The 26,655-nt window shown below is 37.2% G+C and overlaps 2 protein-coding genes across 3 annotated transcripts in view; one reads left to right on the forward strand and one right to left on the reverse strand.

Moving 5' to 3' along the window:
* Nucleotides 1–834: 834 nt before the first annotated feature.
* Nucleotides 835–15,758, forward strand: LOC110467462 (WD repeat-containing protein 47-like). Of its 2 annotated transcripts, XM_021524647.1 has the most exons (10): nucleotides 835–2,516; nucleotides 5,676–6,512; nucleotides 6,858–7,106; nucleotides 8,414–8,520; nucleotides 11,796–11,953; nucleotides 12,398–12,564; nucleotides 13,069–13,242; nucleotides 13,818–13,940; nucleotides 14,372–14,590; nucleotides 14,989–15,758. In XM_021524647.1, exons 1-10 carry the CDS (start codon nucleotides 968–970, stop codon nucleotides 15,135–15,137), a joined length of 3,732 nt encoding a protein of 1,243 aa, XP_021380322.1. In that variant the 5' UTR covers nucleotides 835–967; the 3' UTR covers nucleotides 15,138–15,758. The 2 variants fall into 2 exon arrangements, with proteins under 2 accessions (XP_021380322.1, XP_021380323.1); XM_021524648.1 differs by lacking the exon at nucleotides 6,858–7,106.
* A 5,320-nt stretch (nucleotides 15,759–21,078) lies between these two features.
* Nucleotides 21,079–26,655, reverse strand: part of LOC110467413 (negative elongation factor E-like) — an 11,747-nt gene continuing 6,170 nt past the window's right edge. Inside the window, exons 8-10 of the mRNA XM_021524567.1 lie at nucleotides 23,012–23,066; nucleotides 22,673–22,781; nucleotides 21,079–22,157 (exon numbers count right to left, since the gene is read on the reverse strand). Coding sequence (XP_021380242.1) covers nucleotides 22,081–22,157; nucleotides 22,673–22,781; nucleotides 23,012–23,066 — 241 coding nt within the window. The 3' untranslated portion in view covers nucleotides 21,079–22,080. The remainder of the gene's footprint in view (nucleotides 22,158–22,672; nucleotides 22,782–23,011; nucleotides 23,067–26,655) is intronic.

A 26,655-nucleotide genomic window follows, 5' to 3' on the forward strand; every position in this document is an offset into this window, starting at 1 on the left:
AGGCTTTTTAAAACTGTGTTAAAGACTATGGTGACGTGTATTATGACGTCATATGGCATTTTCGTCACAGGGTGGCGAATTTGGGTGCATGGCGAATTTGCCTGTACTAACGTTACGTAACGCACCGTAGCTCCATTTGTCCGGTTTATTTATTATATTGCCACAGTATTTGGTTGAATTCTTAAATATTATTTACTTTGAACATTTTGTATCATCCGTGAACAAATATGACTCCGAATCATACATACCATGATTTCTTAGTTTGCCGGTGAGCATGTGGCATGAATCTTTTGTGCAGCATCAATTTTGGTATAGACAAGGATGTGTACACATCCCTGATATAGATTTTTATATATACTTTGCTCTGTTGTTTTTGATTACTGCATGCTGTGATTTAATTTTTTCTTGTCTGTGTGTATAAACATGCCTGTTGTTTTCTGCATGTTGTCTTATATATCCTGTTTTTATACCTTTGTTTGTCGTAATAATAGCTCCACAGCGTTAATGTTTCCATTACAACATATACGACTATAAATAAAAATTCTTGTATCTTGTAAGAAATTCTCAGGTCCCTGTGGTCCAATCGTATCAACCACGCAAATGGAAGCCGGTCTGCAGATTGGATTCGCTTTAATGTTGCTGTTGTTTAAGAAACAGTATGCTGTGTAATCGTTTCGGTTTAATGACCACGTCGCCCTCGTTTATGAAAGTATCAGAAGGAGGCATTAAGCCTGCTGTACTTCTACAAATAAAGAATAAATAATTAAATGGTATTTTTTTTACAAGAGTTATCCTTCTTGTCCTACACCGGAAATGCAGTCAGGTGCTGCCATCACATGAAAATATGATAATGGTTGACAGAACACCGGGGAAGTGACAGTTCTTCGTAAACAAAAAAGGGGTGGCCATAACTACAATTTGAGATATCCAGGCGTTTGGACTAAAGTGGTGTATTTTTAGAAGCAAAATGCCTCCTCCTGATATTACCATAAACGAGGGCGACGTGGTCAAACTAGTTGCCGAATTTTTAGAAAATCGCGAGCTAAACATTGCCATGCTTTCGCTTGAGAGAGAGACAGGTCTTATCAATGGCATGTATTCTGACGATCTTCTGTTTCTACGACAACTTATTCTCGATGGTCAGTGGGATGACGTAATTGACTTTGTCCAGCCGCTTAATTCCGCTGATGGGTTCAATGGTAAACAATTTCATTACTACATAATGAAGCACAAATACTTGGAACTATTGTGCATAAAATCTGACCCAACAGCCATGCAGAATTATGAATTTACAGTTGAAGAGGTTGTGAAATGTTTAAATTCTCTTGAAAAACTATGTCCAACCAAAGAGGAATACAACAATATGTGTATGCTATTGACATTACCAAAATTATCGGATCACATTGATTACCAAAATTGGAATCCAAGCAATGCACGAGTCACTTGTTTTAAAGACACCCTGCCTCTTGTGCATAAATTCCTTCCATTTGAAAGGAAAGAGGATAAGAAGTCATGTGTCGCAGAAAATGACCGCCTTCTACAGCTTGTTTTGAAAGGCCTGCTGTACGAATCATGTGTGGAGTACTGCCAACAGCGAGCAACAAGTAATGGTGATAACAGCTATTTAGATATGGCATATTCCACTGTCTTACAGAACACAGGGTTTAATGATGCAGATTTGAGTTTACTCTCATGGCTACAACACATCCCTGATGGTACATTTTCTTGTCCATTTGAGCAGAAGAACCTGAATTTTGATGTACGTCCTCTTGTTAAACCTTCACTGGAAGCATCATGGTCTGAGCAAATTCTAGTCACACCGATCAAGCCTAAAATGTTTCCCCACTCAGCGGTGCCAAACAGCAGACCCCGTTCAGCTGATCATATGACAAGGTCTCTTAATCCCCAGTTTGATGGGCTGTCGAGTGGATTGGCTCAAGTGAGAGGTGGATTGATGACCCAATCAATGGACCTGAGCAAACATCCCTTGTCTCAGTCAGTGGCACCTGGACCAAGGCTAGACATGTCCATGAAAAATCCAATGCAGGTTTCTATAGACAAACTGTTTTCGCAAGGAGAGTGTGTACAAACTCATAGTTCTATTGTTGAGGACACGAGAAAGTCACCCGGTGGACCAATGCTGCACAGATCACCTCCTGTTTCTCAGACAACGATAAAGCCAGGACCCCTTCCTCAGCACACACAGACAAAATCTCCACTCAGAAGTGCCACACCCCCTCAGCGTCGGACAAGCTTGACAGGTGAAACTGCCCAAAGGGTCGTTTCGCCAGCACAATCCCAGACTGATCCCAATGAGAGACGTGACTCTCCAGAGCCAGGAAGTGTGAGAGACTCGAGCTCAGAACTGTTTAAAGAATATCAGAGACAGAAGAGCAGGTTACAGGACCAGCTTGCATTGCAGGAGAGACAACGAGAAATGTACCAAATGGAGTTGAAAGAGATTGAACAAAAACAGCAGATTATGTCACAGGTTGAAGGAACCGAGGAAAAACAAGGTATACAATTTATGTGTTTATATATATTGCACTCTTTGTTGTAATGTAATGTGTTTTATATTGTTTTTATAAATTCATTGATAATGATTCAGTATGTGAAACTATTTACGTAAGCAAGTCGGTAAAATCTTTAATACAAAAATTATATTCCAAAGAGTGTGTATTGGTCTTTGAGTGTGTGTTCTGCTGCTAGATTAAGAGAAAGTAACTGATTTAAAGAAACTAAAATCAAGAGGCTCGATAGTCTAGTGGTAGGCAGCCAGGCTTCTGACCTAAGGGTTGCGGGTTCGAGTCGCATCACGTCACTGTGCTGTATCTTTGAACAAGATACTTAACTCCACTTGTTCCAGTCTACTCAGCTGTAAATGAGTACCTAGTTGGCAGTGCTAGAACTGTTGAATGCTAGCTGTAATCGTCGAAATGGCAGCACCGGTTGTATGCTCCCAAGGGAATTGAGAAAGATATTGGCAGGTTGCAAAGGCCCTATAACCATGGATAATAATTTGTGAACTGCTTTGAGATGACCTACAAACTAGGTTGTGATAAAGCGGTATATAAGAACCTCAAATCATTATAAAATGTAAATGCCCTCGAGGTCACGATAATGCACATAAATTCCTAGTACAATTATTGGCATGTAATATATACAATATATAGGTATTGGTGTCTTGGTGGGAAAAAAAATGAAACATTAAAATATATATATATCAGGACAGGTACTCAAGATTTGTTTATGCATACAAATTCTTTGGTTCTGCTCTCTCCATGTATACAGTTTTTATATATTAAGATTTTAGTGCATATCCAAATTATATTTTTTTGTGATTCAAGTCATTCAAAACTAAAAAAAGGTTTGTTTTCTCGTAATATACTAATTACTTTTTAGAGAATTTAATATTCCCCATTTTCATCATGACCTCGTGATCAGGTGGCTTATGCAATATATGTATATATACCAAAGGGTAATATTTCTATTAACAAAGTGAAAATATCAATATATAAAGGTATGTATTTTGGTAATAGGTTGCTTTTCATATGCAAATGTCAAAGGTCAAAGGTCATTGTAATTTGAAGTACATATTTGGATCCCACACAGTAACCTGAGGTTACCTGAGCCAGTCAAACTGACTTCCTATACTGCATGCATTCTTATGGAAAGTTCTTACTTTGGATTACTTTTCAGGTCAAAGGTTAAATAAGGTCGCTGGTACATGTACTGTAAAGAGCATATATTAGTATCTGAGTAACAGATATCCATCCAGTTCTGTGTCGGTGTATAACACTCAATCTTCATACACTTTATCCTCAGTGAAAGTGCTTGCTTAGGATTGCTTTTCAGATCTGAATGTCGGAGATTGACAGTGTTATAGTTACAGTAAATTAAATAGATAATTGGTTTTATGCACTCCATACTGAGCCCCGTGATCCTTGCACATAGAGTATCACTAAAACTCCACACACTGTTGCCAAAATTCTTGCTTCATATGTTCCTTTTCATGTCCCAATAAAGTCACAGTTATATTTGAATAGAAAATTGGTTTCAACAGAATACTTCAAGTAGGCCATTAATACTCAAATTTAAAATTCATACTTGTGTAACATGGTTCCTTACTGAAAGCACTTGCTTGGGATTGCTTTTCATTCCCAAAGGACAATGTTATTGTTAATTATTATAGAAAATTTGTTTCCGCACAACTCAAGTGTTCTGATAAAACTCAAACTGCATATATACACACCTTCCATATGCTTGCTAGGGATTGTATTTCAGGTTTGAAGGTCAAAGGTTAAGGTCATTATTATATAAATGAAACATTACATTCTGCATAGCACACAAGTACCAGCCTCATTATCAAAAGTGAAAGCTTGTCCTCCTTTAACTTCACCACTGATGGTTGGAGTGTAATTTTGTGTCAGTATTATATAGACACATTGTACTGGTACTTGTTGTGTCACTATTGTTATATCAATGTTGTAAAATGTTGACTGTTGTCTGCATTGAATTTCCTGGTAATGTATGTATTGTATTCTGAGGTCATTCTTTTCCCCTGCCTTGTTAAGGATTATCTCCCTTGCTCTTTTCCTTCTGTCAGTCACTGGTATCCTGCAGATCTAGAGTGGTCATGATCATCAGTTACAAGTTCTGTGTTCTGTTAATGTGACACAATTACTTCAGGTTTTTTTTGCCAGCTTGTAAGGTAGCTATATATATGTAACTCTTACATAGACTGATTCTCACAAAACCAATGACATAGAGAGTCCCTCCACTTTTATACTGTACTATACAGGCCCTGAACACTTATTTTCCCAGTAAAACTCATGTTATTTCTAATAATACAAAACCACTTCAACATGTTGCAGGCCATTTTAGGGTGTTTACTGGTTTAGACTTTTTTAAGTTAACAGTATTCTAATAAATTAATGTTGTAGAAAAAACGTTAGCATCTTGACCCGTAAATCAGCTGACAAGTTTTCTGATTTATAATCACGAGGCCTGGGGTTTGAATTCCCGTGGCCATACTAATATATTGAAAAAAAAAGCATACATGAATAGATACATTTCTTGAGTGTGCAATATATAAGTAAAAAGAAAAGCTGAACAAATTGGAACTCTTCATTAGAGATATATACATCATTGAGAGCGCTGGTACTCTCTCCTTTAATTTTCCTTCTACAAAAATATCTGAACGTTTATGAACATATAATAAGTGATCATTGCTTATATTTCAAAATCTAGTTATTTAAAATTAAAGTTCAGGGTTAAATGTGTAATAAACAATATGTGACCAGGATGTGTTTGTATCTTGTGACCCTTTGCTGTTTTAACATTACATATTGTGACTTCTCTATATATATACTGTATACAAGGAATTTTTCGCCAAGTCAAACTTTCGTCTTCGCTGGTTAAATCCATATTCGCCGTGTTTTCATTTCACCCTTCTCTTTGGATTACTATGTTTGTTATGCTGTTTACTTATATTCGTTGTAATGATAAATTCGCCCTGAAAGGCAGAAATTAAACGGCAGCGAAAGTTGTCCGGTATACAGTTATTTTTTTTATTATATATATATGCACTACTTCATCTCTTCATGCTTCAGTTTCCTTATTTTTACCACTATTTTTGTTGTTTTGTTGATTTCATTAATTTCATTGATTTCCAGATTATGCGGATAGCAAATTTCCGTCATCTTCCTCATGTAGCACGCCCTTGTTAGACAATGTTGAGGGCAGTGATCATAGCATACATACACCAAAGTTTACACCCATAGCAAACAATGAACATGTCACTAGAAAGGATGCCGACAGTCCTATGAATAACCCATATACAGATACACCTGACTTCACACCTTTTCAAAACAATGAGAAGTCCATGATTCCCATTGATCAATTGCCTATGACTACACCTGAACTAGAGATGTTGAGTAGATTTGGTAAAGAAAAGAAAGGAAATGAACGTGATGAAGTGCCCATCCTTGCCATGAATGCTATTCATATGAATGATCCGGAGATTGGACTGGAACCCATGGACGAAGACCCCAGCCAAAATACAAAGTCTAGCTCCACAGCATCAGTTCCCCAACAGCATAACAGCAGGTTGAACGGGAATAACCGACCAGTGGGTCCAGTTCAGTCAAACGAGTGGCCTGACTTGCAAACCATTAAAGATGGATCCTATGTGTCAAGAGGGGAAGTCTCAAAGGTGTCACAAGTCAAAGGTCAGCAGTCATCCTTAAAGGTCACGTCCCAAGGTAACACCCCAAACAGTCCTCCTAATGTCAAGGGAGAAAATGTCTACCCACGTTCAGGATCAACAGTAAACGCGACCAGACAGCAAACAGCTGGTAATGACATACAACATGTTCCCAGTTGTCCTCACAGTCCAGCGAATAACTATAGGACATTACCCAATATGGGTAAACAGAAGGCTGGACAACCCAGAGATGGGACCCTAACCCAAAAAACTGACCACCCAAAATCTCCCGGCTCTTACTCACCAGGTAAGTTAGCCTTGTTACAATAAAACACTAACAACCTTAATTAACACCCAGTTATATATAATTAATAAAAAGTTACTTGTTTTAATAATTAAAAAGTGTTTGAATTGAAGAAGAATTTTCCATAATTTTCATTGAAAACGTACACATGCTGACCTATTGGTGAAAATAAGATTTGCTGTCGTAAAATTTTATCCCCATTTGGATTTCTCTTGGTACATGGTAATTGCTATAAAATCAATTTCACACAAACTATCACTTAATTACAAAAATGAATTAATTTTGTAATTTGGGTGTATGGGAACTGAGTATTTTGTACAAATTTTTGCACTGTACTTTGGGCTATAGGTTCCTGCATCACTCTACCAAGGCGATCTAAACCTACATGTAAATCTCAGACTAAGGAGCTGTCTCATGCCCGTTCTGGGCCACCAGGGGGCGCCGTTACTTGTAAGACAAAACACGCTGGCGGTAAAACGGCACCCCAATCCAGTCCCCGGCCATCCCCTAAGGGGCCAGTTCCCAGGCCAACTAGTCTGACCACAGGTAGTCAAGGGAAGTGCCGAAACCCTAAATCCCCTATCATGTCATCTAAAGGTAGACAACTCTGTTCATATTGGCATGATAAATGGTTGAACCCTTTTTGCCTTAGTGTTCTTTTGCATTATTGTATGGCTTATCATCATCACATCCCTACGTTTTACAACGAGATGTGATCCTATGTATCTATATATAGTAACAACGTATACTTATCTCCCTTCCTTCTGTGAGGGTGTCATCGGCTGTTGTATGTTGGTTTATTTTCCCTTTTGTAATTTCTTTCATTTCATATTTATTCTATTGTGTGATTTTTTTCTGTTCCTATTTGATATGCGTGTGTCCCTTATGTTTAATTTGGATTGTCGTTTGAAACTTTTTGATCTATTAACATTTTGCCTACTCAAGCCTCAATAATCCAACCAACACTTACCCATTTGACCCATTTGTCCTACGATCTCTATATTTTGTCATTGTTAAAGGGACATATAGGTCCTTTTCTGTATCAAATTGTCCCAGTAGTCCAGCTAGTCATTTTTGGCTGGGAATTAATTTGGCGGGCTTATTGAGGCTACAATGTGTGTGTTTGTTTGGACTTTGTCATTATATATATGCATCCTACCTAGATGTATTTGCATGTATAGAATGTTTAATCTGTAAAAAAACCCCAAAAAAACTATCAAATTATGAAGAAAATTCTGAAGAATGGAAGCTCATTAAATCTGGACTCCCAACCACCAGGAAACTTCATAGGAAATAGTTTGTAATGTTATTGATTATTGCTGTTTTAAAAAAATCTTAAAACATTTTTTTTATTATTTTCAGGGACCAAAACTATTGATATTCCACTGTTTCCATTTTTTTACGGCATGGATGTGATCAAAATTGAATAATTAGCCTTTTGAAAGTCGACATATAATTTGTTTTCAGATATTTTCATGATCAGCTAATATTAATGACTTACAAACCTGGATTGTTTGTATACAAGTATCATTCTCATTAACACACCTTAAAACATTGAAAATATCCATTCACTTAAATTGTACCAATAATGCACTTATTGCTTGAATATATTCATGTATAAATTTATTTCAAAATATCATTAATTTGTTAAAGCATAAGTGTTTAAGATCTTATTACACTTGTAATTTCATTTAATTGTATAGCAGACAGTTATGACAAATTTGTGACTGAAAAGCAACTTTTTCTATTATTTCTAGGCGATAATGTCCTTTTATTTCCACTTGGTTAAAAGTATAAAACTCTGATATGCTTTTATTCTCTTCATTTTGACAAGTAATTTTGTTTTATGAGTGATGTGCTTTAATGGTGTTTTGAAATTTGTTTTTTTGATTTGATTTGAACAGATGCCAAGCAAGAAGCCAATTACCAGGAGACGAGCCACGTCAGTACAGGCAGTCTACACCGCTCTCACCTGGACGCTAGTCCTGGCATGGCCTCACCTAAACCCACTGTACGTAGGATAACCTGAATCACTTCTCTAGAGCTGAGTAGATAGAGTTACCTCCCTTAACCCTTTATTGATTCAGTGGCCTCTCCTAAACCCACTGGATGTAGAATTACCTGAATCACTTCTCTAGAGCTGAGTAGATAGAGTTACCTCCCTTAAACATTTATTGATTCAGTGACCTCTACTAAACCCACTGTACGTAGGATAACCTGAATCACTTCTCTAGAGCTGAGAAGATAGAGTTACCTCCCTTAAACATTTATTGATTCAGTGACCTTTCCTAAACCCACTGTACGTAGAATAACCTGAATCACTTCTCTAGAGCTGAGTAGACAGAGTTACCTCCCTTAAACCTTTATTAATTCAGTGACCTCTCCTAAACCCACTGCACGTAGAATAACCTGAATCACTTCTCTAGAGCTGAATAGATAGATTTACCTACCTTAAACCTTTATTGGTTCAGTGGCCTCTCCTAAACCCACTTTACGTAGAATAACCTGAATCACTTCTCTAGAGGTGAGGAGATAGAGTGACCTCCCTTAAACCTTTATTGATTCAGTGGTCTCACCTAAACCCACTGTACGTAGGATAACCTGAATCACTTCTCTAGAGCTGAGTATACAGAGTTACCTCCCTTAATCCTTCATTGGTTCAGTGGCCTCTCCTAAACCCACTGCACGTAGAATAACCTGAATCACTTCTCTAGAGCTGAGTAGACAGAGTTACCTCCCTTAACCCTTTATTTGTTCAGTGACCTCCTAAACCCACTGCACGTAGAATAACCTGAATCACTTCTCTAGAGGTGAGTAGATAGAGTGACCTCCCTTAAACCTTTATTGATTCAGTGGTCTCACCTAAACCCACTGTACGTAGGATAACCTGAATCACTTCTCTAGAGCTGAGTAGACAGTTACCTCCCTTAACCCTTTATTTGTTCAGTGACCTCCAAAACCCACTGTACGTAGAATAACCGGAATCACTTCTCTAGAGCTGAGTAGATAGAGTGACCTCCCTTAAACCTTTATTGATTCAGTGGTCTCACCTAAACCCACTGTATGTAGGATAACCTGAATCACTTCTCTAGAGCTGAGTAGACAGAGTTACCTCCCTTAACCCTTTATTTGTTCAGTGACCTCCAAAACCCACTGTACGTAGAATAACCGGAATCACTTCTCTAGAGCTAAGTAGATAGAGTTACCTCCTTTAAACCTTTATTGATTCAGTGGTCTCACCTAAACCCACTGTATGTAGGATAACCTGAATCACTTCTCTAGAGCTGAGTAGATAGAGTGACCTCCCTTAATCCTTTATTAATTCAGTGGCCTCTCCTAAACCCACTGTACGTAGAATTACCTGAATCACTTCTCTAGAGCTGAGTAGATAGAGTGGCCTCCCTTAATCCTTTATTGATTCAGTGGCCTCTCCTAAACCCACTGTACGTAGGATTACCTGAATCACTTCTCTAGAGCTGAGTAGATAGAGTGACCTCCCTTAATCCTTTATTGATTCAGTGGCCTCTCCTAAACCTACTGTACGTAGGATTACCAGAATCACTTCTCTAGAGCTGAGTAGATAGAGTTACCTCCCTTAACCCTTCATTGGTTCAGTGGCCTCTCCTAAACCCACTGTACGTAGAATAACCTGAATCACTTCTCTAGAGCTGAGTAGACAGAGTTACCTCCCTTAAACCTTTATTGCTTCAGTGACCTCTCATAAACCCACTGTACGTAGAATAACCTGAATCACTTCTCTAGAGCTGAATAGATAGAGTGACCTCCCTTAAACCTTTATTGGTTCAGTGGCCTCTACTAAACCCACTGTACGTAGAATAACCTGAATCACTTCTCTAGAGCTGAGTAGATAGAGTTACCTCCTTTAACCCTTTATTGAGTTAGTGGCCTCTCCTAAACCCACTGTATGTAGAATAACTTGAATCACTTCTCTAGAGCTGAGTAGATTGAGTGACCTCCCATAATCCTTTATTGATTCAGTGACCTCTCCTAAACCCACTGTACGTAGAATAACCTGAATCACTTCTCTAGAGTAGATAGAGTGACCTCCCTTAATCCTTTATTGATTCAGTGGCATCTCCTAAACCCACTGTATGCAGGATAACCTGAATCACTTCTCTAGAGCTTAGTAGATAGAGTTAGCTCCCTTAACCCTTTATTGATTCAGTGTCCTCTACTAAACCCACTGTACGTAGAATATCCTGAATCACTTCTCTAGAGTAGATAGAGTGACCTCCCTTAATCCTTTATTGGTTCAGTGGCCTCTACTAAACCCACTGTACGTAGAATAACGTGAATCACTTCTCTAGAGCTGAGTAGATAGAGTTACCTCCCTTAACCCTTTATTGATTCAGTGACCTCTACTAAACCCACTGTACGTATAGGATAACCTGAATCACTTCTCTAGAGCTGAGTAGATAGAGTAACCTCCCTTAATCCTTTATTGATTCAGTGGCCTCTCCTAAACCCACTGTATGTAGGATAACCTGAATCACTTTTCTAGAGCTGAGTAGATAGAGTGACCTCCCTTAAACATTTATTGGTTCAGTGACCACTCCTGAACATAACATAGGTGTCATACAAACACTTCGCTCCGATTTCTGGACTATCGGAAATTTCTTTTTTGAGACATTAATATTTTATATAGAATCTAATTTACTTGTTTAAAGGACTATTCATTAACATGTCATCATGAATTAGTCTGAATTCCAAACATCATTTCTGTAGATAATGTGTGTGGCTTTCTTAGGAAATTGTAATATTGATACCAGTTACAATAAATCTGGCTCTCTATCTGCAGTGTTAGGATGGAGAAAATAGAAAAAATGCTTCCTATTTTTTAGAAACTCTTTACTTTTATCATATTAAATTATTTGAAAATGATAATAGATAAACTAGTGAAATATTCTTATCACAAAGAAAGTACATATGTATTCACATGTGTAATGATTATTCTAGATGTTCCTCAAGTAATCAAACTATAGATAAACCACTTTTGTTTTCATAATTAGATATATATCTATAATAATGTAGAAATTTAACTTAAAATCAATTATAAAACAGCAAAATTTGTTGTTTTTGTCAAAATTGTGGACAGCCATCACACCTCTAAAACCACTTTGATGTTTATTTCAAAGTCTAGAGTTTTTCAATTTCACAGTTTGAAATGTCCGTTTCACAGTCAGACTTTGATCTGATCATATATAAACGTTTCTTGTGTTGATATCATGGAAGTATATATCTCACTGGTTTCTATACTTATACCAGTCAGTCATGAATCGCCCCAAGTTTGTGGCAGTGACGTCAATGGAAGATGCACAAGCTATCAGGACCGTTGCCTTCCATCCGTCAGGCGAGCTGTTCGCCGTGGGGTCCAACTCCAAGGTGTTACGCGTCTGTGCATTTCCCGAATTGTCTAGTCTCAGGTAAGAGGTTTGTGCAGAAATAAGCGTTGATTATGCTAAGAATTCCTTTGTAAACAAATGCGTGGCATTTCCAAGAAGGACTTTAGCTGAAATGATGAAAGTTTCATCAGATATAGAATGTGAATATAAACTTCTTACCGAAAGAAAATGTTCTAAAATCAGTTTGAATGTTATCATTTGGTAATTTAAATGAATAAAACTTATCTATACCTCACTATACCTAACTCATTTGTGTTATGAAAAGATGAATTTTTATTTACCACATCCTCAATTTACTTACTAAAGGTGTGTTTACAGATAATTCTATATTATAAAGGTTGGATGAAATAGGCTACACAGCCTTGTTAGAAAACAGCACAATAAATTGTTTCAACATAGAAGCAGTGTGGTGTGTTTTAGCTATAAATTGCTGTACTAATAATGACATGTGTTGTTGGGTACCAGAGAGGACCACGTTACCGAGAGGACGGACGTTGTTTACAAAAAGAACAAACATCACAAGGGATCCATTTACTGCATAGCCTGGAGCCCCATGGGAGACCTCATCGCCACAGGCTCCAACGACAAGACCATAAAGATGATACGCTACAATGCGCAGGAACACACTGATGGTAGTACAGCTGAACCACGCTCTTGAGACCCCTCTAATGAAAGACCATCCCCTTTGAAACACCCTTGTGACATAATCATAAAGTTAATGTCTAGAAGCTGAATGATCAATGACCTGTTATGAAAGACCACTTCACTTTGGAGACCATCTTCTATTGGCAAAAGAATTGATCTTAAAGACAGATCCTACTGTATAAAGACAAACACCCTTGGAAGGCTACTGATAACATTTGTGCTTGTTTAAGAAATTTGGACAGAATTTCTATAAAGTTTCATATCCTTTGCTTAGCTTTGACAAAAGGCAAATATACCATTGGCTAAAAAGTCCGAAGTATTTGTGAATGATAGGTAATTGCATAACATATCAATACTTTTCCAGAGATGAAATGATATATCTAAAAAATTCTTAACAAATGACATCCTCCTACCAGTTTTATAAAGAAAAGCTCCAAATGTATTTCATCTTCATGTGTTTACGTTACCATGAAATTTCGTTATGATTTCAGTTGGCCCGGAGATGGAGTTGACAATCCATGATGGTACAATTCGGGACCTGACCTTCATGCAGGACAGCATAAACAGGACGTCTCTGCTGATCAGTGGTGGGGCGGGCGACAACAAAATCTACGTGACTGACTGTGAGACTGGCATGCCAGTGCGAGCTATGGCTGGACACTCGGGTAGGTAGAACTGGTAAACTAGACACCTGGGACGGAGTTTTCTCCTTCAAGTCAAGGATCCATAATATGAGGGCCATTCACTATATAATGGGCCTAGACCATTTATTGAGCCATAACAGCTGCATGCTTTGCCGCTCTATTCTCGCGTATATCATCAAATCATCTAGAATAGCTTTATTTTAAACAAATTTGGAATGCATTATTCATAATTGAAAGCAACACACTAGGTCTAAATCATTATTTAGGCAGGTAATTTCTGATTTGATAATTGGTTTCCATTCAATAACTGCCCTGAAAAAGAGTTAGATTTCAACCAAATGAAGGTGCCCATCCTTAGTGACAGAATGTGGTGTGCACATACTGATGGGCAAGTTTCAGGCTTTGAATGTATATATATATATAGCTACTTTAAACCTCAACAATGGCCTACAGATTTAACATGGTCCTGAAAGTAGGGGATATAAAATCCATGAATTCACTTGTTCAGTTGTGGTTTATTAACACAAAAGATACATTTTTTGTCCCTGATGAACTAGATTTTTTCTATGTAAAAATACGATTTTTTTATTTTGTAGGTCATGTGTACTCATTACACACTTGGGGTGGCTGCATGTTTGTAAGTGGATCACAAGACAAAACGGCACGGTTCTGGGACATGAGAGCTTCAACTGCCATCACGGTGGTACCCAGTGCTACAGGTACACCAAGGAACGCTTACTGTCTGCTCATATATATTTGTATAAGCAACAAATAAGGAGTTAACAGAATTATTTTTATGAGGTTAGGTGATTCTTTAATGTCAACGGAACAGTAAACATTTCTTGTTAAGTAACCAAAGACCTAACAAATGTTAAAGTATCAATTCATTTCTTGCTTCCACTTGCTCAAAGCTATACGGTACAGGAAAAGGTTTTAATTTAGGGTAATATACCAAATCCAACCTACTTCTGATTGACACTATAATCATTGCAATGTACCCTCAATGCCTGTTTATATCTAGTAACTTCTTTAATCCTTTCAACCCCTCTACCATGCATTGATTTGGATACGTCCATTATGGTCTACAGTGGTGTAAGGATTAAGTACATACTTCACAATTACACTACAATTTCTACTGTTATGTTAACAGGCAGTGCGTTTGCTTCCGTATGTGTGGACCCTTCGGGGCGCCTTTTAGCGTCGGGACACGAGGACAGTAGTGTGATGCTGTACGACATCCGAGGCTCGCGTGGAATTCAGAGCTTCAAGCCTCACAAGGGAGAATGTCGATCAGCTCGCTTCTCAATGAACGCTTACTACCTTCTGTCCTCATCCTATGACCAGAAAATAGTGCTTACAGACCTGCACGGTAAGACTGAAGTTGTCTCCCTTCTTCAACGAGTGACTTGCCCATTCTTTTTGTTCTTATCAATAATAATCATTCTGATGTTCGATGAAAACCTCTTGGTATTAGTTAGTTCGGGTTTATGTGAAGTGTGATGATAATCATACACTATATGGCATACCAAAATCTGTGACCTCTGTAAAATTGAATAGAATGGCAAAGACTTCAACATGTAGTGATGAAAATAATTTTCAAATTGTTCTTGGTATTACTTCATCAGAGCAATGTGTACAAGCTTTTTAACCCTGTCTGTGACTGACCTATATATGCCATTTGTTGTTTGGTTATTATTTGTAATGAAGCTTATTCAAAGCAGATATCTATGTCTTGATGATAACTCTGTCATGACCTTTGATCTCCAGGTGACCTTGGACGTTCCCTACCCAGTGTGGTTGTGGCTGAACATGAGGACAAAGCACTCCAGTGTCGCTGGCACCCGTCACATCTTGCCTTTGTCAGTACCAGTGCTGACAGGACGGTCACAACCTGGGGCTTACCTGTCTCTATGTAGAGGTCAAGGGTCAATCTAATTGATGCATGACAACGTTTGATCTACTACGCCAGTATCTAATATGGACAAAATTTCATGTGTGCTTGAAAATATTTGAAGGAAAAGAGGCAACTGAGTTTTGTTTTTGGAAAGGTTGACAGGAATTTGAAGCCAAGGACTAAGCCAGATCATACGTAGCTTCTGAGTACATCTATGTACACATAACTATTACATGATCACATTATGTGCTAGTCATTATCATTTCACTTGTCTCAAGAGTTGTAAAGCAATGTTTTTGTATCTGGTAAAGCATGCCAAATAAAGGTTCATGCTTCTGTTACAAAGACATTACATTAATTAAGGTAAGCATCAGTATTGATAAAAATACTAATGAAATAAGAATGGTCATGGTATATCTACTGTAATGCCTAGTTCATCCAGCCACTACTGATCAGAGTGTCTCAGCATCAAGCCACCACTGATCAGGGTGTCTCACCATCCAGCCACCACTGATCAGGGTGTCTCACCATCCAGTCACCACTTATCAGGGTGTCTCACCATCCAGCAACCACTGATCATGGTGTCTCACCATCCAGCCACCACTGATCAGGGGGTCTCACCATCCAGCCACCACTGATCAGGGTGTCTTACCATCCAGCCACCACTGAACAGGGTGTCTCACCATCCAGCCACCACTGATCAGGTTGTCTCACCATCCAGCCACCACTGATCAGGGTGTCTCACCATCCAGCCACCACTGATCAGGGTGTCTTACCATCCAGTCACCACTGAACAGGGTGTCTCACCATCCAGCCACCACTGATCAGGGTGTCTCACCATCCAGCTAGTGTTTGAAGGGGACAGAAAGACTATTCAATACATCACTGTCCCAGTGATCCAGCAATTTCACAATACAGCCACTATTGCTGGGAGTTTAAGTGGTTTGATTATCACCGCTCCACTGTATAGTCATGATGGGGAGAAAATGAGTACTTACAGTAATCTGATGTTTAGCTTGGCAGCTGATTTGATCATCTGCATTGTAAAATTCTTATTTATAAATGTTGCTTTTGATTGAAATTGTTTGTGATGCTATTGACTTTGTGTTTCTGTATTGATGCACTGATGAGTTTGTTACAGTGTTTACGGTAGGAGAGATGTTACTTCCTGGTTACCTACAGTAAAATTCCTGTTTTGAGTTGTTTTGTGTTTGTACCTAGGTATACCAACATGTTTGATGAAAATGCATGTAACTGTGTAAAAGAAAATGTTGGCTGGATATAATTTTCATTTTCACTGGGAAGCAAATTTGAAATATGAAAGACCATGCCATCAGACTGTATATTAAAAATTTGCTAAATGAAACCGCTGTATTTCCCCATCGTATTAATATACTCTGTACATCTACACCATACATAGCTCCAAGCACCCATTCTTGCTTATCTTTTATTATTTTGGTTATGACACCCCAAGTTTGACTTCAAGTTTTTGGACAGTTAACATGCTTTTGTAAAGGGTACCTGGAGCTTAGCTTAATGGCTCGTTTGAATGTGTTTACTGGATATGGTACTGGGGGCTTGGCCTAAGAGCTCGTTTTAATGTGTTTTCTGGGTTTTGTACTGGGGGCTTAGACTAATGGCTCGTTTGGATGTGTTTTCTGGATATGGGACTGGGGGGTTCGCCTAATAGCTCGTTTGTATGTGTTTACTTGATATGGTACTGGGGGGTTAGCCTAATTGCTCGTTTGTATGTGTTTACTTGATATGGTACTTGGGGCTTAGCCTAATGGGTCCTTTTGATTTGTTTTCTTGGTATGGGACTGGGGGGTTTGCCTAATGGCTCGTTTGAATGTGTTTACTGGATATGGTACTGGGGGCTTGGCCTAATAGCTCGTTTGAATGTGTTTACTGGATATGGTACCGGGAGCTCGGCTTTGTCGTTGGTTTGACTGGGTTGCTCTGCTTCTGCTCAATAATAAGGCAATAATGTTTATAGATATAGTTTTTTTTATGCTTCATAATTTTGTCCCTGAGACACCTGTTATCATAAATGTAGTACCACAAGTTCATTTTGATGTATAATTTACCATGCTTACAACCTTTTCATGAGGTGGTCATTATTATCAATATTTTTGTTCACCTGATGTATACCACGCATAACAGACATCTTTACAGTGTGGAAATGCTCACTTTTTTCATATTGAATAAATTGTCCAGAATTTCCACTTTAACAGTAACCTAACACCCGTGAAAACATCACCAGTTTATAGTCAGCCTGCAGTCATGTTCATTTAGCAGGTCTACACAGTTCTATAATACCATGAAACATTTCAGCAATTTCAGAGAAGAATATTGATCTTTTACGGTGTTTTGTTTGTCTATTCCTAGAAATCTGTGATACAGGTCATAATATTCAGAAGATCTTGATGATGTTGATGAAACATTTATTACATTTTATTTCAATTCGTTTGTTTATACTTATTATACATTTATGTTTATGCAAGAGTAAGGTGTTTAAACCTCTCTTACTCGACACCTCACCATACCGACCCAGATACAGTGATACCTTTTTAATTGGAACACTTATAACCAGTTTTTTCTGTTCAGAACAAGCAGGTTTTAGATTGCACAGGTACAGTAGACAGGGAAATGTATACAGTGGGATCTAGTGGAATGTCTGGTTTATACAAGTGTATGGATTATACAGGTGTATGGTTTATACAGGTGTATGGATTACACAGGTTGCAAAGAAACATATCTAGTGGAATGTAATTGATCGCCTGGTTTATACATTGTCCAGGTTAGAAAGGGTTCACAACCAGACAGGTTACCCTGGATAGTAATTCCAACTAATAAGTAGTTCTCTTAATTTCTTACTTTCACTTAGAGAATGATTTGGCTTCCCTAAAATATGAAAATATTTGTATGCTACGTGTGTTTTTATGGAACACTGGTTGTATGAGGTTATCTGTCGAGTAAGAGAGTTGATAAACATCAGTACTTAGCGGACTCGGTACAACATTGCCATACCGTAGAGACAAATATTTATTTCAATTACTCGTGTTGGTTTTGAATATTTTTCCCAATTTTATTACACGAATACCAGAAGCTTTAATTCCATAAGATATTGTTTATTTACATATTTTGTTTATTTTACATTCTATCTGTGAATTAATACTTTGGATGTTACATAATATATATAGTTTAAGATTTAGTGCATGTATTTAATGTTTATGTTTAATTTATTCGTGCCATTTAGTTGGCACTATCTTAACTGATAGTGGAGAAATATTAATTTATCTTTTATTATTATCTTACAGCTTTAATATGACATCCCTCCAGAAATATTATCCAGAACAAATTCTCATATATCATAAAACTGTCTCATAACTACAGTTAATCTTCAAATCAGTGCTTTTTGCATGACATTAATTTTCCGTCCATCAATGAACAAAACTGTACTCTTCACATATTGATTCTCCAGATTCTTACTCATTTAATTACGTTCCAGTAGTTGTACTGTATGTCCTAGCCAGCACACCAGTTTGGATTTTGTAATACTTGGTAACAATTTACATCGTTTTATTTTAAGTAATCACTTTTTGAAATCAGTCCTTATTTAGGACAGTGTCATTAATGTTGCTGTTCCTGACTTAAGATTGGTGTAGGCAATTAAAAATTATCATATATAACTGAAAAAAATATATGCTTTTTCATCATTTAGCATTTTATTATAATAAACTTATGAGTTTGGTGTATGAAATAAGTGATATCAGCTTCTTAGTGTAAGAAATTAATTCATCATTTAGTTTATTGTAAAATATTTGATATTTGATGCATCATCTAAATAATTCTGTCTTCCATTGAATGAAAATTAATTGTCATGAACCTTTCATGGGTAAATGAACGATTTGTACTGGCAATATATAGCTGTACATATAAATATCTTTATGGCTTCATGTATACTGCTTTTTCAAACACATTATAATGATATTATTTACTACTTGTATATAAAGTGAAACCTGGCTATATATTGACACCTGACATTAAGGACGTCCTGTAATAAGTGACATCATTGTATGTCCCAAGCAGCTGATAGTTTGGACTGTCTGTTATATACACTGTAGGATTTCATCATGGTCCCAAACAGATAGGTTTCCGAGTCTCCGATCATTTTCTTGCAATGACATGGTGATCGTGATTGGACATAGACAGAATGACCCCGGCTTTGGACGACTCATTATGACTAAAAGATTCCAGTTTAAGTTGACAAGACAGGTTTCATTTCAGTAATGATGTATCTGGTTCTTATACATTCGGTTAACGATCAACTGAAAAGATGTCATGTCAAGTCAAGGTCACCATATCATGGGAAGTACAGGGTCAGCATGTTAGGTTAAGATTATCGTATCATGGTGTAAGGTCAAGATCATCACTTCATTGTAAGGTCAAGGTCAACGTGTAAAGACAGGGTTATTATGTCAATGTAATTTCAAGGTCATGTGTATCATTGGTATAAAGAACTTGTGTATGTCGGTGTATATCCAAAGATATCTATCATTTGAGACTGTATTTATAGAGTTGTGGAGTTCACTGTAGTGTTTTATTGTACAGTAATAGGAAGCCTGTCTTTGTGAGTTCAAGGTGGTGCTCTTATTGTAAAGTGATGTTGTTGGAATCATCAAATCAAACCTCAAAGGTTGTTCTATCCATAAAAACCCATCATTGTATAATGTTGAATTTTTTATAGCTAAGAACACTCATTTTATTTTAACACATGTAGATGGTTACTTTATACACTTCAGTCTTGTGTCTATGATGTAGGTTCATGTTTGGTCTTTACAATATTTTTTCTTTACAGAGGATAAGGTTTTTTGTTAGGGTTCAGGAATTTAACAAGACAAGGTTATGGTTGCAGCGGCTTGTTTCCCTAGCGGTCTCCTCGTAAACCAGACAGTATGGTATGCTACCATGGTTTGTGTTCAGCACAGTACTGATTGTTGTTGTGTAAACATTATCTTGCACATCCTGCGACGTCTCGTGTTGGTTCATTTTGGTAGTTTGTTTGTACCGACCCTACAGTCGATGTATTGTTTTGATAACTTTGATTTGAAGATAGTTTCTAGTCAGACCAAGTAATGTGGAATATATACCAGGTATTTGTGAATCAATTAAACTATATATTGTCACTAGAACCGTAATGTCTTTTCTCCACCAATACAACCTCAATATCTTGGGTAGTTTTGTCTTTAATTAAATCTTTAACTAAGTTTAATTTGAATATGTTCTCTGGAAATCATTTTGTGTTCCATGTAGGGACTTGATCTTAGAGATCAAGATCAATATACTAAATATTTTCAAAGACACCAAGGTGACTACTACAGGGCGTCAGTGTTTTCTAGTGGAAGCATGGCCCTAATTATTTTTGTTACACTAGTGTCACTCGATGTCCATATATAAGATGTTACAACATAAATGACATGTACTTCGCATTATAGCTAAGATATTGTGTATTCTGTACTGTATATTACACAAAATTTAATTTCTGTGGTGCAACAATAAATATAGCTGTTTACGATTTAATTAATTGTTATTTCTCAATAATCCGCACCAAAACATTCAATTTTCTAGTGTTTATTTTCTGTAATATAACTTAATTTGCCTTAATTCTTATGAAGATTTTTGTATTGAAAATTCCTAAGCATACCTTTAGTATTTACTAACACAGCACTCTGTATATTTAGTATCAGTACACGGTATATATAATATAAACAAATCTTTATATCTCCATCCACTGGATAGAAATGAAATAGCAGTTTTTAATCTAAGGAATTTGGTTCCTAAAGCATCTTAAGGATAACATATATGGCTCATTTGTATTCAGGTAAACATACCTAATGACTTTCTCCATTTATAAATGGTTGACATAATTGGTAAATAAAATGAAAATTTATAAATTTTTGAACTTATCTGGAATACAGAAGTGAATGTACAGCATGAGAATAGTGCTCAACCTGTATTGGTTGTGGGTTTACATGTACTACAGAATAGACGATGTTGATGAAATACACCCGTACCCAGCATCTATTTGTATTCCAGCATGTATTGACTTCACCCCTGTGCTACACAATGTCACCCTATGTGCTTGGTATGCTGCCAAACTATTTATTATGAATAAATCATACAAAATTACAACGTCTCAACTTGTGTTCATTTATGTAAAGGAGCTTAAACACATCATCATGGATAATTGTGTTTAATTTAATAATGTTTGTCCTTAAACAGATAGGACATGTTCAACATACATGTACTTGTGTTTGCAAATACAATTTCCACAGATTATGAGGCATTATTCGAATATCCACAAAGACATGTTGTGTAGTATAATACTGTAAGCCATATAATGTTCTCAAAAACCTCGCTATGTCCTCAATATTGTACAGACAACTTTTGCACAAAACTCTGCTATCATCAGTGTGCCATGACATTAAACTTGACTACTTGTATAGGGGACACGTTTACCAGTGTGTTACAGATACATCTGTGTAGACGATGAACATGTACCACACTATCCAAATTTCTGAGGACAACGCAAGCATCACAATGCGTAGCTGTAACACCATGTATGGACGTCAAAGGTTGTCATTCCGTCTAAAGCACTATAACCATCAATGGAATTCACAATTCTGTGAAAATCACAAAACACTTTTTACAGTGTAGCTATTGACAGCTCATCAATCATCCTAAACACAGGTCATCAATGGAATTCAAATTCTTGCGAATGTTCACCTTCGACCAGGCTGCCGGAGAAGTCCGAGATCCAGGTGTTTACCTACACACCCCTGGATTAACCACAGAAACTTGCAGGACATCCTGGTTGTGCTTGATGACCTTGTCATATTGAATAGCATTTGACCTCTTGAGAAAGTCGCACTGAATAACCATTAACCTCTGGTGTAGACCAATCAGAATATGTCTTGCTCATCATAGGTGACCATAGCTCGTTTATCCTTGTGTGATCCCTTCTGTGAGGAACTCGCAGCTACAAAAAAAAAAAACTTTTTTAAGAATTCAGAACATTTTGAATGGACTCCTAGTAATGTTACAGAAAAGTACTAACATACCGACTATCATGACCAGTAGTGCAGTAATAAGCTCTCTGCATTATAATCAAAAGTTCCAAGGTCAAATGCCTGTGGCAGAGATATTTCAGCGAAAAAAATCAAATAATAATAACAAATTTTTATGTATACATGCAACTGTTTGCTTAGTAAAAGGTCGAGTAATTCAGTAACTTTCTCTACAGATGGTCAAGCTGATTCCAGTTTTACAGATGGTCAAGCTGATTCCAGTTTTACAGATGGTCAAGCTGATTCCAGTTTTACAGATGGTCAAGCTGATTCCAGTTTTACCTTCAACTTTGTTACTTGGGGTATAAAAAAGACACACTTGATGTGTAAAATGAGATGTAGACATGGTTCCTCTAGAGAAACGGGTATTAATTTATGAAAGCCATATATGTACTGTAGAATTTCAGGTGGTGCATATAATTGTTACCTATTGATGACCAGGATGTTGTAGATGGGTCTGTGGCCTGCTCAAACGAGGGTTGTCTCCTCGCCATGGAAACGCGGAGCTGTACCCCATCTATCATGGCATTGTTTACCTGAAATATTGGATAAATAGTAAGATATCACACCATACCCCTAAGTTCACAAACGGATATCTACATAAAACACCCAGTAATACGTACTACCAAGGGAGTATCAACAAATACGTACACGATTTAATCCTTGTTTCATGTAATTTTACTATGAGAAATAACTTTTCTTTGAACCAGACTTGCATCTACTTCACATCAATCTTGTATAACACTATCACTAAAATAACTCTTACTTCAGATATAGCTGAATCTGCAGATTCCATTTTCTCAAAGGTCACAAATCCGACACTAAAATAAAAAAGAAAAGCACACTGAAAACAGGAATTCAAATATTCTTAGGGAAAATATCTACCAATAACAAGAGGCCCATGGGCCTTAACGGTCACCTGAGTCTACAGTATTTATTTTTGTTGTTGAAATATGTACCAATTTGAGTACAAAATAGTTAAGTATAACGTTAACTTAAGTTTGTCAGGTCCATGAGCTGATCATACCTAGACCGAGTTTCAGTTAAATCCACCTATTAGTACTTGTTTTTAATTTTGAAATAGGTTTTTCAAAATGGCGGCCGTGTCGGCCATATTGGATTTCTGATCGACCCGAAAATTACCACACTTTGTCAGAACCATGAGTCAATCATTCCTACTAAGTTTCAGTTCAATTGGCCCAACAGAACTTGACTTTAAGTTTGAAATAGTTTTTCAAAATGGCGGCCGTGGCGGCCATATTGGATTTCTGATCGACCCGAAAAATAACAACACTTTGTCAGGACCATGAGGCGATCATTCCTACCAACTTTCAGTTCAATCGGCCCAGCAGAACTTGACTTTAAGTTTGAAATGTAAAATGTTAACGGACGACGGACGACGGATGATGGACGATGGACGACGGACGACGGACGACGGACGACGACGGACGAAAACGGATAGCAATAGGTCACTTGAGCTAAAGCTCAGGTGACCTAAAAACACAGGAAATACTTCTCTGCTTTCTGAAGTTCTCATTTCACAAAACAGGAGTACCCGTACAGTACATAACTGTTAATGTCATGTGAAAATTGTCAGTAGAAAATGGGATATATAGCAAAACGTGACATGTATACATTACACATAATATCACACTCAGTTTGTCTGATGAAATGTCAATATATTAAGAATCTCAAACTCATTTCCCACCACATAGATTCAACAATTTCATAAACACCCCAAAACATTTGAACAACTTTGTGATTCCCTGTATTCCACACATTAAAAAAGATCTAACTTGACTCTTTTGAGCAAAATTGGAATAGAACAAGCAGGAAAATCATCACCATTTTGTCTCTGACATGAATTCTTTCCTTGTGACATCACAAGGAGCCAGCGTCATTACACATGCTACAGATGACGTGATATTTTTTAATTATACGATATAACAGCTACTGCACGTAATCAAATACATTTCGGTGATAAAGCAACATCATAATCTAATCAGGTTAACGTTTTGGTGTCTGGAAAATGAACATGGGGAAAACAGACTTGTTTATTGTACAGTATAACTAAATGTATGGACAGACATATTGAAAATGATATCCCTGGGACCTTCTTTTTTACTGGTAGCAGTTCAAATGGCTTCTTGCAAGCTTTAGAACAAGAGGCCCATGGGCCTTAACGGGCACCTGAGTCCTACAGTATTTATTTTTGTTGTTGAAATATGTTCCAATTTGAGTAAAAAATAGTTAAGTATAATGGCAGCCAAATTGTATTTCTGATTTACCCGAAAAATAACAACACTTTGTAAGGACCATGATTCGATTATTCCTACTAAGTTTCAGTTTAATCGGCCAAGTAGAACTTTACTTTAAGTTTGAAATGTAAAATGTTAACGGACGACGGACGACGGATGATGGACGATGGACGACGGACGACGACGGACGAAAACGGATAGCAATAGGTCACTTGAGGTCAAGATCAGGTGACCTAATAAAATTGTTTGCAAAAGTATAACGTTAACTTAAGTTTGTCAGGTCCATGATTCGATCATTCCTGCTAAGTTTCATTTCAATCGGCCAAGTGGAACTTTACTTTAAGTTTGAAATAGTTTTTCAAAATGGTGGTCGTGGTGGCCATATTGGATTTCTGATCGACCCGAAAAATAACAACCCTTTGTCAGGACCATAAGTCGATCATTCCTACTAAATTTCAGTTCAATCGGCCAAGTCGAACTTTACTTTAAGTTTGAAATAGTTTTTCAAAATGGCGGCCGTGGCGGCCATATTGGATATCTGAACGACCCTAAAAATAACAACACTTTGTCATGACCATGATTCGATCATCCCTACTAAGTTTCAGTTCAATCGGCCAAGTCGAACTTTACTTTAAGTTTGAAATGTAAAATGTTAACGGACGACGGACGAAGACGGATAGCAATAGGTCACTTGAGCTAAAGCTCAGGTTACCTAATAAAATTGTTTGCAAAAGTATAACGTTAACTTAAGTTTGTCAGGTCCATGATTCGATCATCCCTACTAAGTTTCAGTTTAATCGGCCAAGTAGAGCTTTACTTTAAGTTTGAAATAGTTTTTCAAAATGGCGGCCGGGGCGGCCAGATTGGATATATGATCGCCCATAAAAATAACAACACTTTGTAAGGACCATGATTCGATTATTCCTACTAAGTTTCAGTTCAATCGGCCCAGCAGGACTTGACTTTAAGCTTGAAATGTAAAATGTTAACGGACGACGGACGAAGACGGATAGCAATAGGTCACTTGAGCTAAAGCTCAGGTTACCTAATAAAATTGTATGCAAAACTTCCCACAACATCTAATGTAACTAGTACAAACGGCCCACTACATGTAATGTATCTAGTGCACACTTCCCACAACATGTAATGAAACTAGTACACACGTCCCCTAACAATTAATGGAACCAGTACAAACTTCCCAGAACATGTAATGTAACTAGATATTGAAAATGATATCCCTGGGACCTTCTTTTTTACTGGTAGCATTTCAAATGGCTTCTTGCAAGCTTTAGAACAAGAGGCCCATGGGCCTCTTGTTCTAAAGCTTGCAAGAAGCCATTTGAACCGCTACCAGTAAAAAAGAAGGTCCCAGGGATATCATTTTCAATATCTAGTTACATTACATGTAGTGGGAACTAGTTACATTACAGTTTGTACTAGTTACAGTTCATGTAGTGGGAAGTTTGTCCTAGTTACATTACATGATGTGGGAAGTGTGTACTGGTTACATTAAATGTTGTGGGAAGTTTGTACTAGTTTCATTACATGTTGTGGGTTATCTTTCTACAGTACATACTAGTTACATTACTACATTACATGTTGTTGGAAGTGTGTACTATTTACATTACATTTAGTGGGAAGTGTGTACTACTTACATTACATGTTGGGGGAAGTTTGTACTAGTTACATTATATATAATGTAACTAGTACACACTTCCCACAACATGTAATATAACTAGTACAAACTTCCCACAACATATAATGTAACTAGTAAAAACTTCCCATTATATATAATGTAACTAGTACAAACTTCCCACAACATGTAATGTAACTAGTACAAACTTGCCATTACATGTAATGTAACTAGTACAAACTTCCCACAACATGTAATGTAACTAGTACAAACTTCCCACTACATGTAATGTAACTAGTACACACTTCCCACAACATGTAATGTAACCAGTACAAACTTCCCACAACATGTAATGTAACTAGTACACACTTCCCACTACATGTAATGTAAATAGGACACACTTCCAACAACATGTAATGTAACCAGTACAAACTTCCCACAACATGTAATGTAACTAGTACAAACTTCCCACAACATGTAATGTAACTAGTACAAACTTCCCACTACATGTAATGTAAC

The sequence above is a fragment of the Mizuhopecten yessoensis genome, unplaced genomic scaffold, assembly GCF_002113885.1.
Source record: "Mizuhopecten yessoensis strain PY_sf001 unplaced genomic scaffold, ASM211388v2 scaffold11173, whole genome shotgun sequence".
Classification (NCBI taxonomy): Eukaryota; Metazoa; Mollusca; class Bivalvia; order Pectinida; family Pectinidae; genus Mizuhopecten; species Mizuhopecten yessoensis.

What these genes read in the sequence shown, in the direction of transcription:
- LOC110467462 (XM_021524647.1), top strand. Translation starts at nt 968, where the DNA reads ATGCCTCCTCCTGATATTACCATAAACGAGGGCGACGTGGTCAAACTA. An exon ending in TCCCGGCTCTTACTCACCAG is followed by an intron (nt 6,513 to 6,857) that starts GTAAGTTAGCCT and finishes TTTGGGCTATAG; the next exon opens with GTTCCTGCATCACTCTACCA. An exon ending in TGGCCTCACCTAAACCCACT is followed by an intron (nt 8,521 to 11,795) that starts GTACGTAGGATA and finishes TACTTATACCAG; the next exon opens with TCAGTCATGAATCGCCCCAA.